The following is a 19,354-nucleotide window of genomic DNA, read 5'->3' on the forward strand; positions in this document are numbered from 1 at the left end:
TTTCCACGGTACTATCTGGCCTATTTACACCGCCCACCCGGGTGGTGGCAGAGGGGAAGGCGACCCCCGCCGCGGCCCCGCCGGCAGAGCACCCGGGGCGGCCCCGCCGCTGCAGCATCTCCCCAGCGGTTTGCTCTGCCGGGGACGGGTTGGGCTTTTATTTATTCGACCTGAGTGCGCCCGTGGGTAAACACACACATATTTTTTCTATACGGGGGGAGCCGGCGATGGCGAGCCCCCCCTCCGTACGCGGGGCGCTTCCCCGCTCTCGCTTTCCAACCGCACCGGTGCTGCGAGCCGGGACCTGGGTACCGCAACCCCGGAGCCTGAAGTGATGGTTTGTTTTGGTTTTTTTTTTCCATAAGCACCAGCTTTCAGAAAACCTTCGGGTACCTGAAAAGGCTCTTGGCCGCGGCGAGCTGCCGTGCAGCGGTGCCGGCGGCAGCGCGGAGCTCGGTGCCACCGGGGCTCCCGGGCACCGGTACCGGCGGGGGGATTCTCCCTGAGCTGAGAGGCGAGAGAGCTCCCCCCGCTCGCCCCGTCCCGCCTCCCGCACGCCCCGCAGCGCCGGTGTTTCTGCAAACTTCCCATCGGCGGATCGGCGAGCTGCTTAACCGGCCGGCGGCTGGAGAAATTTCCTGGTGAAATCCAGGCAAGCCCTGAGCTCCCGCCGTCCCTTCTCTCCCCTTCTCCTCCCTTCCCTTCGATATTCCGGCCCTTATTGTCTCAAGGCAGCAGGAGGTCTGGAGTCCACCTGCAATCTCTCTGCTGGCGACGGAAAAGAGCACAAGTCTTGTAACAAGTGATTATTAGCAATTCACAGTAACTGCAATTAGCCAAAGTCAACACGAAAGAACTGCTGTATAATCTAGTAAAGAGAGGTTCAGGTTGAAAAAAACCTAAAGTGCATGACTGGGAATCAATTGCCTGGCTCACGGCGGATTTTCCCTAAGCTGTCTCGTTCCTTCAATAAATAACTTCGGGAACAGAACTCTCTCTAGCCAGCTCTTCTAGGCATCATGTAGGAGTAATTCTAAAAGCAAGACTTTTTCTTCCAGCAGAACCTTTTTTTTTTTTTTTTTCCCTTAAATGTAATGTCATAATTAAAAATGACTCCCCCAGAATTTGGAAAGTATGTCTAAGGGAGGAGGGAGCAAAGATATATGCTTCCAAGGTTTCTGATCACAGTAAAAGGATCACTTATTGTACCCCTAGAAGAGCTTTTTGTTTCCAGATTGCCGTCACGTAACCGAAATTTTGTCATTTCCGATTCTGAAAGCAAAGGGGAATATTCTTATTACTGTGACGCCTGGTGCAAAGATCCACACACCTGGAGAGAACTGAAGTCGCTAAAACTCACATCTGTGCTGTTCTTGGTGGAGCAGAAAGACATGATGTTCAGACCCAAAATATTTTTGCCCTGAATACACTTGGCTGTGGTGACATTTCTGAGCTCTCACAGCAGAAAATCCTCATTCATTCTAAAATTCCCAATATGCATATAAATCCCTGTAGCTCGGTCCACCACATCTCTCTCCCTCTCTTATCCGTATACATTCTACAGCCATACCTTATGCGCATCTACGTGTAGCCATGCACTCGCACAGCGCACGCAAACTTCTCCATGCACACAGCTAGATAAGAGGCGTACACAAACACGGTGCGCTGTGTATGTTTGTCTGTCTGTCTGTGGAAGGCTGGACTGGACTGTAGGTCCCACTCTCCAGCTGCACCGATTTCATGGACCCGCGTCTATACGTACATCGGGATGCCCGTGGTTCCGACCACCCCGAGACCTCCGTCTGAGGAGAGCACCTCCAGCGCCGTGGGGGCAAGTGAGTGTGGGGTTTGGGGCTGCGGGCACCTCCCAAAACAGCGGGGGGGAAGCTGCCACCGGGCGCCGCAGCCCCCTCGGAGCCGCCCCCTCGGAGGCGAGGTGGGGGAGGGGACGGGGACACACGACGACACACCGGGCTGGTGATGGCGGGGAGAACCCCCCTGCGGCTGGCCGGTTTTGCTCCCCCTCTCCGTGTACGTGTGTCCCCCCCGGGGGGGCGGGGTGAGGCTTCACTTCCCGGCTCCCCCCCCCCCCCCCCAACTCCCCTCACGCCAACGTCCGCGGCGCGAGACCAACCGTGGGCGGGCTACCGGCTCCCTGCGCGCGGCTCCTCAGGAAGGTGAGGGGGGGGGGGGGGGGGGGCACGGCCTGCGCCAGCCCGGGGGGAGCGGGAGGGGCCGCGCCGCTGCTCCCGGCAACTGATTGCCAGGAAAGGGGACGCGCCGCAGCTCGGTGCCCGCCGCACACCTGTCAGACCGCGGAGCCTCATTTACACCTGGCCTTGGCAGCCTCCCCGCTGGGGATTTCCCCCTTCATCCCACTTTTTCCTTCCCCCCCCGCCCCTTTTTTTTCCCTTTTCGCCTCCCCCTCTCCCTTCCCGGAGCGGTGTGAAAGGGGGTATTTTCTTCAGGGTATAAAGCTGGGAATACGGAGGAGGAGAGGCGACGCGCTTCACCTCACTGCCTCGTTCTCCCTTTCATGTGAACATCCTCCGACGTTGTTCCTCCGTCCTGCCGCCGCGCCTCTCACCTGGCCAGCGCTGCCCGGACCATGTCCGCTAAGCTCCTGCCGCTCCTCTTCCTCCTCTCGGTGTTTCACGCCCGGTAAGTCCGCGCTCCCCTCGTCTCCCTCCCCCTTCCCCTCTCTCCTCGCACCGGGGCTTGCGGGCTTGATGTCCCGCTCGCCGGAGTTTGCAAAATACTCGGGGTTCCGAGGAAGGACAGCGGGCTCTTCCCCCGCTCCCGCCCCCGCGCCGTGCCCTGCCGGGGCTTCGTTCCCGAAGGCGGCTTCCCCCGTTCCCTCCCCGGTTCCCCGGCCAGCCGCAGCCCCGCCGCTGTCCCTCCCGGCCCCCGCCTGAAGTCGGAGGTCGCCAGCGAGGACTCCGTCCCGAGAGCCGGCCCGGCAGAAAGTTTTCCGGCTCCGGTGACTGCCGGGGCCCGGCGGGACGGCGGCTGGTGTTGCCCGGGCTCCCTTCAGGGCGCGGGGCGACCGGTAGCCCCGGCTTCCCTCCGCGACCCGCCCCGGGGGCCCCGCGGACGGGGTCAGCGTCAGGAGGGAGAGGGCGGCGGCGGGAAGGGTCAACCCGGCGGCCGGGACCAGCCAGGAGTGCCGGGGGTGCCCCGGTGGCTGGGGGGGCTACCGGTAACCGCCTCGCCCCGGTGCGCGCCTTACTCTTCGCGGGAGGGGCTGGGCCGGGGAAACACCGGCACCTGCCTCGGGGGCGGGAAGGGTCTCCCCGGCGGGGCTCCGGTAACGGCGGGCAGCGAGGAGCCAGAGGGGGACAGTCGGCAGCTGCAGCCGGGAGCTCCCGGACCAGGCTTGCCTTCGTTGTCCACGGTGCTAGGAAGGTCCTCTTACATGTAACCCAGACAAAGGTGTCACCTCAGGATCCACCACAAACCTTCCCTTCCCTTCCCTTCCCTTCCCTTCCCTTCCCTTCCCTTCCCTTCCCTATAACCAATGGAACAAGCGATCTTCCCTTCCCTTCCCTTCCCTTCCCTTCCCTTCCCCATGTTCTCCTTCTCAGCAGCCTGCACCACAGGGGCATCTCTCTCCCAAATCCCTGCAGGAACAAGAGGGTGCTTCATGCCAACCCCCAGAGCAAGTCCTGAACATGCATGTTGTAGGAAAGCAAACCCTTTCCCCACAACCTCTCAGGGTTTTCCAGCCTTCCTCCTTTGCAGTTTATGCACTGCCTCCTTTCCATCTCCACACGGGATCAAAACTAGTGGCCCCTGGTGAGTTTGGAAGGTGTGCACCCCTTCTTCCTCCCCAGTTTGAGAATGGCCTGCCATCATCTCACACTTAATTTTGTGGAGAGCAGGAATATGCTGAGGATTTGGCAGTCACCCGTAAGGCTACAGGTGAAGACGCAACCTCAGATGCCTTCAAGGAGCCTGCCTAATTGTGTAGAGGCAAGCAAGGGAAGTGAAATAATAAACTCTTAAGGAGGAAAACAAAACACCTTGAAAAATATGCATCTAGAGTATTAGTCTGATTCACTGTGAAACTTCTCACACCCCCAGTCTTAATCTAGAAGGTAGGTAGGAATTTACATTGTCTGGAGGTGCTTTGTAGGAAACAAGCTGCTAGAGTGAGGGGGTTTAAAAGGTCTGTCAGAGCATAGATTCCTACTAGTGACCGGTTTTAAAGAAGCAGCTGCCTGAAATGTCAGTCTTGATCCTACCTGTACTCAGTTCTCATTTCCATGTGCAGCCTGGATGCTGCCAGTGAAGTTGTGGTTGGTGCAGCAGAAAAAGACGTTGCCGTTTGTGCTGCTTTCCTATCGGCAATATCAGCACCACTTCAGGGTCTCAGTTCTGACATATCAACCGTGTGTGTTTGGAGATGGTGCCTCCTTTTTTAATACCACAGTTACAGAACTATTCTCATATAGGGCTTGTCATGAATCTGAGGGAGACAAGAACCCCCATAAAATTCCTCTTAGGGCTTTTAAATGCTCATTGGGTGAATTACAGAAAAAAGATCCAGTCGCAAAAAAATATAAGTTATTAACAGACAAGGAATGGTCATCTATTCAAAATTTTTTCCAAGTTTTCTCTACTTTTGCAACTTGGTTATATGAGCTTTCTCTATTGAAAATCCTCAGGGGCTAGGTTTCGAAATTATTTTTCTATAGAAATTGTACCTAGAGCACTTGCAATTTGTGAGGTTATGTATAAGTGATTCATGGCTAATCCTTAGAGGCATATTGGCTGTAGAGCAGTTTCAATTAAAAGTTTCATTAAATGCTCAAATGGTGGTCTACAAGCAGTGCTGAGGGTTGATGATGCTCTGTGATTAAGTTTTTATAATTGTATTCTTTTTTTTTTTTTTCCCCTGCTACTGTAGAGTGTCTATCAAGTCTTCTGGACATCTGAGATATTTTAAAAGACACTCGTTTCATATGGAGGGAAGGAGAGGGAGAGAGAGAAAGAAGGTTGCTCTGACACGTGTAGCACATCCCATGAACAAGCAAGGCTGGTGCCTCTGATTGACCATTGCTTTGCACCTTGCATAATTATTGGCATTTGTGTAAAAAGATTGCAAAATGATACTGTATCACCAGGGCAATTGCAGGTTGAAGCAACACATGATTACTGCTGTAGGTTATCTTTTTCTCCTGATAACTTCATCTCAGTTTAACTGTCATAGATATTCTCCAGCAAGAGACATCAAACAGATTTGGTTTCTAAGATACCAAAAGATACATCTTCAAATCAACATTTTACTGTTCATGCACAAAAAGCTGCACAAATGAAATTAGTCTTGTGTGGAAATAGCAGTAGCTGTGATTTCTGGGCAAACTGCAGTTTCACCACATTTGTATTAGCATACTCTTAAAATAAAAATGATCCACCTGTGAAAGAAAGAATTTGCAACTCTTGGTGTAGTACTGTTTTTTAAAAAATGTCATTAAAACTGCAGGGAAATTCAGATTAACTTATGCAATGTATTTGTGTCCTTGTGATAATCCATCTTAAATTCAAGGAGCAAGCTCTTAATTCTAAGCCTTGTAATACATTAAACTCTAAAATTCAGGCACTGAGAATATAATAATTTATTAATAGGATAAAATGATCAGGAAGTATTAAAAGATCTGAATTTTTAATACTCTTATTAGCCTTTGTGCAAGAGATGAATCAGTTTTCTTGGTGTATTAATAAAATAATACTGCAGATGTTCATTCTTGGTAAGAGTGTATTGTAAACTAACTAGTTGGGATAGATTGGTTAAAGCACAGGGTATAAAACACTACTCTGATGGCTGTATTGTCTCCCAAAATAAAATTTTTTGAGAGACTAGCAGAAGTCAATTTCCAAACAACTCTCAATGATGACCCATCCACAGACACTCAACAACTGTTAATAGGAATATCCTGTTGAAAAAACAGCCTAAGGCTGGGTAGATAGGCAAAGCCAAGGGAGATACCTAAAACTTCTTCAGATGAGTGTGGAGATTTACCCAGAATGTTAATTCAGATTTTAGTTATGTAAAATAATGTCTCTTTGTTTGATTTGTTATTGCAGTTCTAGAAAGATTGAAGATGATGAATATGAAGATGGAACAACTAACCAAAAATGGGTTTTAGCTCCAAAAACACAAGACACAGACGTGACTCTCATACTAAACAAGCTGTTGAGAGAGTATGACAAAAAGCTACGGCCAGATATTGGAAGTAAGTACCACTTTCTGCACAAGTGACGAAAAGCACCTATGGGTGCATAAAAAACATTATGTTATACTTTGGTTAGTGTGCACAAATGGCTGGGAAAGTGGAGATTAAGGTTTTTGGGCTGAAGTTTGCTAATCCTCACAGGAGATACTGTGGCAATTTAGGGTACTAAACTCTGGTTTGCTTGAACAGAGTTTGTGTAGAGATACGGAAGGGCTAGCTCTAAAGTAATCAGCAGGTCTTTGGCAGAGTTAGGAACATACTTACTGCTTTTGTCATCCAATCCATGCATATGAAAACCTCATGCTCTGAGGAGTAATCAAAACCCCAGCATATTAAAAGCAAAAAGCAGGACACAGCAAGTGAAGAATGTGAATCTACTCCCTTCAAAATGTGATCGTGAAAGTTACGTTCCTTAATGCTGAGAAGGATTTGCCTGTGTATAGGGCAACTCTAGAGGTTCTCTTCCCCAAACCAGTGGACATCTTATCTCCAAAAGAAACCTGACAGGATTGAAGTGTCTTGTGGGGAGTACTAGTATAGATAGGTATAAAATTTAGATATGAGCAGGAGACAACTCCATATAACCAACCATTTTGAGCTATTTTCCTTTTTTGTTTTACCTTGTATAATGAACTTGTGTATTTCAAACCAGTATTTTTTTTACCTTTCATGGTTATGCCCCGTCTGCCTTGTTTGTGTCCTTAGATCAAAATGGCTATAGCAGAACTGCTGTTCAGTTTGCTCAAGGCAAGTTTGTGTGACAGAATTCAGAGACAATTTGGCATTTGCATTTACTGCACTTTGCATATACTTCAGAATGAATGGGGAAAGCTGTCCTAGTTTGAGGTGAAACAGAACCAATTTTCTTTTCAGTAATGCTAGTGTTCAGCTTTGCCTCTTCAAACTAACTCTCTGAAACTAACGGCATATATTTCAGTCCTCTTCTAGCAGATAAGGTCTGATGTTTATAGTTAATACCAAAGAACGGTATGCAGAGAGGCTCCTGCTTATACTTACTGCTAAAACAACCAAGGTCAGCTAACTTTGTTGTGTGCCCTGTTGGAGGGTCAGAAGTGGAAAAGTGTAAAGGAGTAGCACCCGTGGGGAGGAGCAGACAGCACAGAGGTGACCCAAAACTGACTAACAGGGCATGTCATCCCATCCACATCATGATTGGTGTAAAAGCTGAGGGATCAAAGTGGTGGTGCTGTGACTTGGATTCAAACAGAGGTTGCTGCGGATGCTCTCTCTTCTCTGAAGGGGAAAGAGCAAAACAGAGCATCTGTCGTTCATTTTAGTGGCCAGCCCAGCCCGAACCACAAAAGGAAATCTCATACCAACTACATAATATAATTTGCTTTTCCTAAATTAATGCAGAGATTAGAGGGAGAATTCCTGCCACTGATTATAGCGAAACTATTGTTTGGTGATGACACGTGTATTGATATACTTTCTAGGTGATCCCTTTGGGTGAGTTTAGGGTGAAGTAAGAGCTGTCTGTATGTATTCACCATTAAAATTATTAGTCTCTTATAGCTACACTTTAATACACCAGTTCCAGGAAAAACAAAAAACAGCCAACATCTATGCTGTGGTATGAAAGAAAGTGGTTTGGTTTGGTTTTGGTTTTCCCTAGCTATTACTTTGATTTTTCTTTAGTATTTACAAAGATCATATTTGATAGATATGTCTGTTTTTAACACAGAGTGACATTTATCTCTCCCTCTCTGCTTAGTTTGTCATCCTGGATTTAGCTGATCTTTAATATCTGATGGACAAGTGCTTTAATGCAGTTCCCCACCCATATCAACATCTGGAAGACATTCTCAGACAAATTTTTTATTTTACTTTGTACACGGTGTCTTCAGATCGCTGACTTCAGGCAGAGTAAATTATGTTATGCCTATGTGGGGCAAAGTAATCATTCAAAGTCCCCATGTCAGTTGCCATAAAATCAGTAGAGGTCAGACATACCCTATAGCACTGGAAAATCGTTGTTACCAAAATAATTCCTTTTGTCTCTCCACAAACTTTCATAAATCCTGTTTTAGAGAAAGGAGGTAAATTACACAGCTCCTCATATATCGTACCAAACAGAGATTTTACAATTCTCGATGTCGTCTATCTATTTCTATTAAGCATCTCAGTCCTAAGCCATTTTTCTCTTTGATAGGAATCTGGCTATTTCCGAACTTGAGCTGAGTGTTGCTCAGATGCTAGAGAAATGTACTTCTTCTGCTTCCTTCCCTGGTCCCTCTTCCCTCCTCTCCTACTTTTGATGCAGATAAATAACATTGCCATTTTGAAGCTGCGGCATTTGTCAAGGAGAACATGAGGGGACTGTTAGAGAGTCAGGCGTTATATCTAACTTCTCTGAATTACGGGCTGGTTCCTCGCACAGAAGAACATCTTCCTTACCACCTGGGAGAAGGTTATCCTCCAAACTAGGTGGTTGACTTGACCTGACAACTGAACTGTGTTCCTGCCCTGAAGGTCCCAGTATTAATACAAATCAGTTAAAGTATAATACATGTCAGCTAAAGCACCAGGAAAAAAAGTAGCGGGCCAGGTAACATAGAGCATAGAGTATAAAAATGCAGGTTTTGAAATTTATAGAAAGCATGGAATGAACCAGTGGAGGAAGAGAGAAGTAATTCTCAGAAGTGCAGCCAATAAAAGACATTGAGGGTTAAATTCAGGACTAATAAGCACTCAGCTACTCAATAGGGCCTTTACATTTGTGCAGTGCTGCCTGTAAGCAAAGTGGCTGTCCTACAGGGCAAGGGACACTCATCATTTTGTGCCACATCGCCCTTCACTCTGTTTTCCAATCCTTTATTGCAAAACCAGTGCTTACCACAGTGCTCCACTTTAGCAACACTCTTGAAGCAAATGGTCTTCTTTCTGAATGTGGTCAGAAAAGCCTAGGAAAATGCTGAGTTCTTTGTACTTTATAAGGTTAGGAGAGCAATTTTTAGATCACTTGGGACATACTTTGACAAGCCAAAGCTCATGGGGAGAAGGAGAAGACTCTGGCAAATAGAAGGTATTGAAGTGCATGCTGGCCCAGACTGTGACTTTTCTGCGGTATTTCACCCTTCCCAGAGCAGCTGATGTTTCTGCTAGCTCAGGCATGTACAGGTACTACCTGACACTATACAGGCATATTCAGAGTGCCCACTTGCCATACAATGGGCACTGAGTTCATGAGTGATTGTGTCACCTCCAGGTCAGGTGTGTAGCCATCAATGAATGAACTCCTGAGAACAGACACTCAGGCACTCTCCCTCCTCCCTCTCCCAGCCCATCTAAACCACTGTAAACAATGTGTACTTAATGCTAAAATGCAAGGCCAGGATTTGCTCTTTCCTATCTTTTTTTGCCTATGCTTGGTCTAGGCTTTCATATAGATGACTGTCAGTGAGACCACACGCTCAATCTATGCTCAGCAGTACAGGCATCACCTGCAAGGTTCCAAGCCAGGATTTTGAAACAGTGGATTAACAGCCTAAGTATTAGGCAAAATAGTTACCCTGTGAAGGCTATCAGCAACCTGACACCTTAACAGAACCTGTCTAGCTAAAAGGGTTCTTTGGTCTTTGGAAACAAAGCAACATTCTACCAGCAGGGGAATATCTGACTGCATCCCCTGTGGCCACACAGTCGGCAGAGTTTTTGTCTCCATAAATATCACAGCTTGTGAGGATTTTCATTTTAATGGTGGCATCTGGCAGTTTTCCATTATACCACAGGACATACATGCCTTTTGGAATTGAGAAAAAAAAGAAAAGAAAAAAAGAAAAGAGAAGAAAGCACCTCACACTTAACAGGCTTATACTGGTGTACTGAGTGGATCATGAAAGAAAAGCGTTTTACAGAGACAAAGCATCTTTGCCACCTACTTTTTACCAGCTGCAATTATCGGGCTGAGAGTCATGGGTCTGTTGTACGCTTTAAGAGGCACCAGTCCCAGATAACAAGTAAATCAGTTCTAAACTATGAAGATCTTAAAGTCTCTTCCGGTAGCAGGTACTCCGGAGTTTGTTTCAAAGTACTTTGAAGTGAAGACCCGTTCAATGGATATTCAATAATTTCTAAGTGCAGTAAGGCTCACTACCCTGCAAGAGTGATTTCCCCCCCCCCCCCATGTCATACTGGCCTAAGTACTGACATTTAGTTGGACTAAGTTCTGGCCCTGAAATTTTACTTCGTGTTTATTAATAAAATAAGAACAGAAGTAACAGGCAAACCAACAGGCCATAGAATAGAATGATGATAATTACAGCTACAGAAATGTGAGTATTACTTAGGTTCTATTAATAACCAGGTTTTTGCTATTGCTCTGTTTTTGATTAACTGGTTTAAAATTTCAGTTCCATTTAAAAAAAAAAACAAAAAAAACCCCAACAAAATGATGAAGCAAACCACATGTAAATTAAATTACACATGACAAAAAATATTTCCTTCAAAGTCACTTTAATGAAACCTTCCCTTACACTTTCTTTAATAGACAGCTTAGTCCACGATGGAGTCGTGGAAAATGGAACCTGCCTCTATTACCTTAGTTTTGTGCTTCTCTTAATATGGATTGTAGATATTGCCTTAGACAGAAAGTTTGTAACAGTGTGTTCTTCCAAAGTGAAAGTTTTACCAATTACATTCCTTGAGTGAGCTTTACATGTGGAATATAACATGCTATATTGTTTTTTCATTGTGAAAGTTATCTTACCCTTCAAAATTAGTACGTGAGAGGTTTCTGAAATGTAACACTAGTAGTAAGAGGAAAAAAATCTCACCCTAGACCAGGCTCAGAACTACAGTACTCATTTGGAGCATGATGAGTATTTAGAGTTAAGCAAATCAGCTACTGAAAGGCAACTCTTATCACAAAGAGAAGAACTTTTTACCTCTTGTTCATTGGGAAGCAATAACTAACGTGGCCTAAATTTAAGCAACGACAAGGCAATAGAAATGTTAAGATTAGTTCATAAATTGAGGTAAACTCCAAACTTCCTTCTTTATCTCAACCTGCTAGTGTGAAAGAAATCATTTTATTTCACCAGTAATTTTTAGAGAACAAAACCGTTCCCTGAGCATCTCTAACAAGTTGTCAGTTACCTCAGCACTCCTAATTTAAGTGCAAAGGATATTAGAAAACACACATCCTGTAGTCTGACCAGGTGTTCTCCAGCCTTGCTGTGATCACCTTACTTTTCCCCCAGCTCCTGAAATACCTTCCCCAGAACATAACACTGCTAGAAGAAGGGATTACACACACTTGTTAGATACAAACAGACAGAACTGCTGTTCACTACCTTTCCCCATGGTGTTCCTCATGTGAGAAAGTGGTGTTGAGAAAGTGATGTTAAGAAAATGATTAATTTCTTTTTTAGCATTTTTAAATGATTTTAATTATGATTTTAAATCATAGAAAGAAACTTAGAAGTTATTTCCCCTGCATTTCAGGTTGTACCAATGATCTTTGCAGTTATTTATACTCTGCCAGAGAAAGTTCAATACTTTCAGTTAATTTCTATTTCAGAGGCTGGAACAAAATAGTGCTGGTAAGGGAAAACCTACTAGAAAGGAAAACCTTAGTGTATTCAAACTACCCAGGGAAACTGAAAGTAGTGTATGATCATAAGTATTAGAAATCAAGCTTAAGTAAGATAAAAACCCAAATCAAGGAGTAGGAAATTACAAGACACAACTTCCTGTGCCTCAGAGTTACTTAGCTGACAGCTAGTTTTTCAACTGATACTTCTTGTAATGGTCAGCCAGAACTGAAGACTGAATCACTCATCTGGATGCAGTCCTGAGTAAAGTGCTCTAGGCAACTCTGTTTTGGCAGGGGAGTTGGGCTAGATGCTCTAGATGTCGCTTCCAACTCCAACAATTCTGTTATTCTATTTTTAATGCAGTATAAGTATTGTATAAATGTGGCAGTTTATCGTATTCATTTATTTTTCCTGTACTTTCTAGCACTTGCTTTCTAAGCTGCGTGTCTTCTTACTTTCTTAAAAAAAAAAAAAAGTCAAGCTGACATCAAATCAGACTTGAGGCAAGAGCGTTATTGGAGAAACAGAACAAGCATGAATAATACTGATTTTACTGATATTATTCACTGAGAGGGTAGAAAAAAGTAGTAGAATAATTTGTATTTCATGTTTGCATCCCCTGTTTCTCAAATTTATCACTATATCAGGGAAGGCTCTGAATTGCAAGTGTTGAAGAAAGCTTCATCAGCTTGTGTTCTGAGGTGCTTTCTCCAGTAATGCCTGTTTTTCTCTCCTTTTTGATTGTACTGCAGTAACAAGATTGGATACTTGGATACTCTTGGATACTGTAGACATTTGTACAGCTTCTAGTGGTCCTCTGTATTTATTGTGTATTTATAAGACCAAAAAAGTTCACTCTGACATGTGAAAGTGTATATGCATATATGTATATATGTGTATATGTATGTATACACACACATACATGCACCCCCTAATGTAATGCCTATATACCTTCTGACTGACAGTTCTAGCCATCTCAAGAGTCCAGCTGAGGGTGGTGGAGCACTGGAACAGGTTGCCCAGGGAGGTGGTTGAGGCCCCATCCCTGGAGATATTCAAGGAGAGGCTCGACGAGGCCCTGGGCAACCTGGTCTAGTTGGGGGTGTCCCTGCTGACTGCGGGGAGGTCGGACTAGATGACCTCTGGAGGTCCCTTCTGGTCTAGACAATTCTATGATTCTATGATTCTTTGCTCCACAAGTATCTTTATAACTGTTATGCAAATTTATGAAAATGAGAGCAGTCTCACAAAGAGGTGTGCAACTCTCAGTGCCTTGAACAGGTTCATACAAGTGCTGCTGGTGGAAATAGGTGGGCTCATTTGTGTCAGCAAACGCAGAAGACTAAGTTCTGTCTGACATGCTTTACTGTACTGGCTTGGCAGGGTTTAACAGCAGTTATCTTTTTAAGCAGTTAAAAGTTCTCACTGTAACTAATTTAAGCAGTTTCTCGGTGCACCAAAGGAGCACATCCGTTGAGTGAGTAGGCACAACTTTTATTCTGTTGCTTTTTAAAGGAGATGTGCGTTTTTGAGCACAAGCCTGATGAAAACTGTGAGTTCTGAAGCTGTATCACAACCTTTCTTCTGTCTGACCTGCCTTGCTAGCATGCCACACAGAAATGAACCCTGGAGTGCACCACAGGCTATTACCACTGTGGCTGTCAAGTTATTTTTGCTCACAGCTGATTGCCACACCTGATACTCTTTAAATTAGCTCCAGCAAGGTTTCCCCATATGTGGTGACAGAGGGTTGCTTATTACCTCACAGATCAAAATATTTCCCAGATCATAGTGCAGAGAAAGCTGTAAACTGTCATGCAAGGTCAAATTACTGCTTGTTGCTGGAACTCTTTTTTTTTTTGGTGCTAGCCTGTGAGAGACAATGACGGACATCTTATAGCAGGAAGCACTGAGAGAGACAGTTGTCACTTAGGGATTGATTATAGCCAGTTGTACCTGGGGAGCTAACCAGTGTGTAAAGGTACTACACAATGGGAAGGAGAGAGGGAGTAACTTCTGTTTGTATTATGGCAGCACTCAGGAGGGAAAGGTCTAGCCCTGGATCTAGCTTCTGTAGTATTGGGCACTGCAAAAGATTGTGGAGATTTGTCTAATTTAGGTTTATATGGAAGAAGAAACTTAAATAACCCGTTGGTGAGGATGAGGGATGCTGTGGCTGAGACTCAGCTAGGAGCCAAGGCTGAATATAGTGAGAACTCAGGAGCTCGAAAAGATCAGAAAAGTTTTAATGGTCCTCATTGATATTTCCCTTTCTCTCTCTTTTTTTTTTTTTTTTTTTTTTTCCCCAAAGTGGATTGTCTTTATTTCAGAAAACTTTTGTTCTGATTCAGCCACCAAACTGTAAATTCATTAACTATCCACTCCCATGAGTAAAGCAGTAAATATGAAGACTATTTTAGTGCCAGTCATCTCCCATGTATTATGTATAAGCACACCTATGCGATGAGAGGAATATTCCTGAGGAGAGCATTGCTATTAAGTGCAAATGAGAGCAATCTCTGTTCTGGGTGGGAGGATAGAAGGGAGTTTCTGATTGTCTGCAGGAGTTTTAATTCTCTCACATCTTCACTAATTGATACTTTCTTCTGCAGACTTCGCATGACCATTTCTGCAGTATGAATAGCAAGGCTAGTAAGTGAGGGGTAAACTACTCTATGGTAACTCCAAAGTCCCAGTTTTAGATTTTGAAAACTGTGATCCACATTTGAGTTTTGAACATGATATAAATAAATAGGTTGGTTGCGCCTAATCCCAATACTCATATTGTGCCAGTGTAGTGCATAGACTCTTCCAAAATCGAACATGGGAGCATTTCTGATTAGGATAGCTTGTTGACAGCGAGTTTTTCCAGGCCTATGTGCTCCTTTCTAATTGCTTCACGATGGAGCTGAGTAAAGGGGAATTTCTGACTTTGGTCTCTGACCTGGTTTGGCTCACAGCTTCTCAACTGTCAGGGGAAACACCCTACTCTTTACTCATCCTTCTCTAAGGTAAAATTCTTAATGTGTCATACTAGAAGAATACATAGAAAAATTTTATCCCAATGCTGTGACCCTGAAGCCCTCCAATTTAATATCTCTACTTAAAAAAAAAGGGGGGGATTTTATTTTTTTATTATTTTTCTTTTTTGTTTCAATTTTTTTAGAACATCTAATTTAAATCAGAGGCTAGAAAGCAACACTTATTTGAAGCTTGCAGTACTTCAATATATAGACATATTTCAGTATTCAAATACTTCTTTTTTTTTTTTTGAAACTAATCTCATAATTTAACCCAAGTAATACAGTTCTTTGCAGATGAAACTGTTCTTTTCTCCCATTTCTAATAAGCCACTTATACCTTTGCAATACTTATGTCTTGCATGTAGTCTGTTGGATTGACAAAGATGTACTGGTTTTGTGTTGGAGAGAGAGGCTTTTTACCCAAGCACTTAACAGCAAAGTCCCTTACAATACATCCTTCTCATTGTGAATATAAAGAATCCATTTACACAGATAACTCTTATTTAGAGTTTTATTTCCCGACGGTGATTACTTGCTGAAATGGCTTGGTACAAATTCAGACTGAATGTTTTTCTTGAGTGGCACTGTAGGTGGGACAGTTTGGTTGACAGTTAATGTTTGCCAAACTCTTCATCTAAATTGTTAGAGCCAAAACTATATGTAGCAGCTGCTAGTGCTTATTTTCTCTTCTTTTCCATAACTTCACCTAAAAAATCTGAGAAGAAGTTGGGAGTATAGCATACAGACTTTCAGGATGCCACAGAATTTAAGTTAGGTAAAAGTCAGGAAAAGTCGGATATACTAATTGCATGAGAAAATCCCTTTCTTCTCTCTCCTTCCTTCTGTGATAACAGAAGGACTATGTTGGATCTATCAAGTGTAGAAGTGTATTTAGAAGTCTTTTTTTTTTTTTAATTAAAGGCAACTCCGAGAAAGTATTTGTAAAACGGGCAGCTGTACAGAACTGTAGAGAGCTACAGTTGCCCTTTATGAGGTTGTGGCACAAACTAATAAATTATTCTGTTGTCTTTGAACAAGGAAAAATTTCTGCACATATTATTTTAAAATATCATTGATTTTTTTTTTTTCAATTATACGGTTTTCTTACGACTGCTATTGTTCATCTAGACTTTGTTGCTAGCTTGCTAGACTTTGCAGGAACAAATTCTATTATTGTTCAGTCTTATGATATCACATAGGAAGCCACCACTCTAATGAATATAAGTAAAACAAAATGGAAAGTTTAGGGATTGATTGTAAAACCAGCCTAACCACTAAGATCTACAGTTTTCATTCCCAAACAACACAATATTGGAAAAGTGCAGCTTGTGTATTAGGGAAAGATAAATGAAAGAAAAAAGTGCTGAAGGTTGATTGATGGTGATGTTGGAATATGAAGAATAAAAATGATTCATAGTTAATTGAGGGAGTCCATTTATGTGCACACTGTCATTCATGCTCCAGGACAGAATGGCAACAAAACCTTGCATGTGAAAAAGTAACCTGTTCAGAAGACTGTGTTCTCATCCTGATATTGCTGTCATCCAAACTTTCTTTCAAGTCTGCACCCAACTTTTGGTTATCCTTTTGATTTTCATTTGCAGTTTCATTTTGGTAGTTTGATCTTAAAACATAGAGGTGACAGTTCTGTAAGAATTTCTCTTGCCTGGATGTAGCAAGTGGAGGGCTTTGACTTCTATCAGTTGTTCAAGCCCCTTCTCTTCTATGCAGGAAGAATGAAACTTTTTGTATTTTCCTTACTGATACCTTCATAGAATTATAGAGTCATTTAGTTAGGAAAAGACCTTCAGGATCATCGAGTCCATCTATAAACCTAACACTGCCAAGTCCACCACTAAAACATGTCCCTAAGTGCCGCATCTGCACATCTTTTAAATGGTTCCAGGGATGAAGACTCAACATTTTCTGTTACCGCGTCTTTCTTCAAATGTGGTAATTTGTCCTAAAATACAGAAGTTTTAGCTGACTACAGTTATCCCTGAGAAGTGATTTGTTAGCATAGCCGTTTGTTTTACAGGAGGAAACAGCAAACCAGATGTCACCTATGAGGTATATAGGAAAATATTAATAGTCATTTTCACTAATGCAAAATAAATATTAACACTGTAATCACTACTACTGCGGTTACCAATAACTGTGTAATGATTTATTACAGCTTTATGCCAATTTAAAAATAGCAATTTATGTGCTAATGAGATAATGTAAAATATCATTATAGAGTAATTTCAAAAAATATCTCATTACCATAGAGCCGATCTTGTTAGCCTTTTGAGTTCAGAATTCTTGTGGAACTTAGGCAGTATATTTCTGAAACCGAACTTGCATTTGTTTTGTGGTTGTGTGCCTTCTAAAAATCTAGTGCTAATTGCTTTGCTTCTATAAATATGTGTGTGTATTGATCCATAACATTTTTACCACCACTGTTCTGGGTAAAACCAGAATAGTTTAGACCTGGGCTTGAAAAAAAATAAAAGAGAGAACAAAAATAGATTTTAATTTTATTTTAAAATTTATGAGAGCTCAGCTAGTTCTCCTCATGTTTAAAAGAGCTTTCAATAAAGATATTTCTAAACATTAAACTTTAAAAAATAAATCTAAATATTTATGATTTGTGCAGGAACTTAAATGCTATTTGGACAGACTTCAAATGTGGAGGAAGTTTTCTGTGGAGGAAGCAAACAAAGTGGTTTCATTCATGAACTAAGCATCAATTCTGAATTGCAGAAATCTATCAAAAATTAAGAGGTATTTTTAAAGGACAGGATAATTTAAAGAAGTCCTAAAAAATGTCAGGAACTTATTGCAGATTTTTTTTCTACATGACCTGTGAAATTGTATAACAATCCCTCATTTGTTAATTTTCTCAAAAGCATTTTAAGATTCTCCCTATTTTTCTGTTGAGTTTTTTGCACACATGATCAGCTTGCATATGTCTATGAGTAAAGTCTCCATGGTTTTAATGGGATTCAAGCTCAGGTACTGTTTATTTCACCAGTGTAAATCTATAAAGCAGGACTACACAAATCCTATTAGCAGCCTGCATGGGTATTTGTTATCAGGTCATTATTCTATCTTTCTGTGTTTTGTGGCTGCCCAGACATATCTGACCTAGCTTTACACTAACTGTCTAAGTGTTCACCTGGCTTCCTCAGAGAGCTTGGCAGGCAGTATTGAACTCATGACTCCTGTGGCTAGGTGTCTTTTGAACTGTCTAATGTTTGTGGACAAATTTCACTTGGATGTGTCTTTGCAATGTGCTAGTCACAAGGCTCGCTGGAATATAAACAGCCTGTCTCAAAGCCATGGCACTTGGATCAGATGGGGACTGTTAGCTAAATATTGGCATGACCTTAGTTTTGTTTGCAGATATATTTTGATTTGCTTGATAAATTTCCTTCTCAATTAAAACCAATGTGTTTGAAGATGAAATGATTGTGATAAGCAGTTAGCTAACCTTAGATAGCACCGTGTAGCAGCATAACACTGCTGTAACTTGGATGTGCTTACATTGTCTCTTAGGGAAAGTTAGCTACCATATACTAAAGAATGTTTCAAAGAACTTTGAGAAGGTCTGTGCATTTGTAGACAACATTTAAGTGCTCTCCTGCGTGTGATATACATATGATTCTGCCAATAATTTTTCTAAGTTTTGAACATATTTTTAGAACTGTTTTGGACTGAGGCTGATATCAAAATGGTGCTGGAGCTGAGTATCCTTTTGTAATCTTATTGCCAGCTTTTAGTGAAGCATTAACACTTTTGTTGCTCAATCAACAAGACTTTAAGGACTTAGTGCAAGAAAAAGTCTTCATCTGCAGCTCAGCAACCCCATGTATAGCTTAAAGTAGTCCATGAACTGAGTGTTCAAAAATATATGTAGTATACAGAAAATCTGGGCAGGCCTTGAAATAGTTGCTAATGTAACTATTTATGTCTTCCATGAAACTTGGTTTATTTTGAAGACTGGTGGAAGCTGAGTTCTTTCTAATAAGGCATGATAACTTTTAAGACTCTTTCTTTTTCTTAGTGGATTTTGGATGAAGTAATCTTAAAATCTTTGCCTCATTATGGTTAGTATTTTGAATTAAAATCCTATGATAACCAATCTAAAATCTGTACCTGATAGTTCTCCCAGTTTATATCTGTTTATATCCATGAGAGACCACGTGCAACAAGATCTGTATTCTTCTGTGTTTTCTTTCAAAAACTGAACACATATTTATCATATAATCATATTACAATTGTAGTTTCTGCTCAGGAAAACAATGTTTCATTCAAAGGAGCGTTCAGTCTTTTTTTGTTGTTGTAGTGATAGAATAGCTTACCTGTGTTTTTTTAGTATTATTTTTAATTTTAATTTCACTGGGAATGTCTGAGGTTAGATGCTGATTTATTTTGACATAAGAAGTGGCTGCTGCTTATTTTTTTTCTGTTTCAAGATTAGACCTTTACTGTGAGTAAGATCAAGTTCTCTTTAACATTAACAAGCAGTGCTTCATTATTTTTTTTTTGCACT

At 42.5% G+C, this 19,354-nt stretch overlaps 1 protein-coding gene across 1 annotated transcript in view; it reads left to right on the forward strand.

Moving 5' to 3' along the window:
• The first annotated feature begins 1,675 nt into the window (after positions 1–1,675).
• GABRG3 (gamma-aminobutyric acid (GABA) A receptor, gamma 3) overlaps positions 1,676–19,354 on the forward strand; it is a 322,700-nt gene continuing 305,021 nt past the window's right edge. Inside the window, exons 1-3 of the mRNA XM_014960137.1 lie at positions 1,676–1,835; positions 2,596–2,661; positions 6,088–6,236. Coding sequence (XP_014815623.1) covers positions 2,609–2,661; positions 6,088–6,236 — 202 coding nt within the window. The 5' untranslated portion in view covers positions 1,676–1,835; positions 2,596–2,608. The remainder of the gene's footprint in view (positions 1,836–2,595; positions 2,662–6,087; positions 6,237–19,354) is intronic.

The sequence above is a fragment of the Calidris pugnax genome, unplaced genomic scaffold (assembly GCF_001431845.1).
Source record: "Calidris pugnax isolate Ruff unplaced genomic scaffold, ASM143184v1 scaffold188, whole genome shotgun sequence".
Classification (NCBI taxonomy): Eukaryota; Metazoa; Chordata; class Aves; order Charadriiformes; family Scolopacidae; genus Calidris; species Calidris pugnax.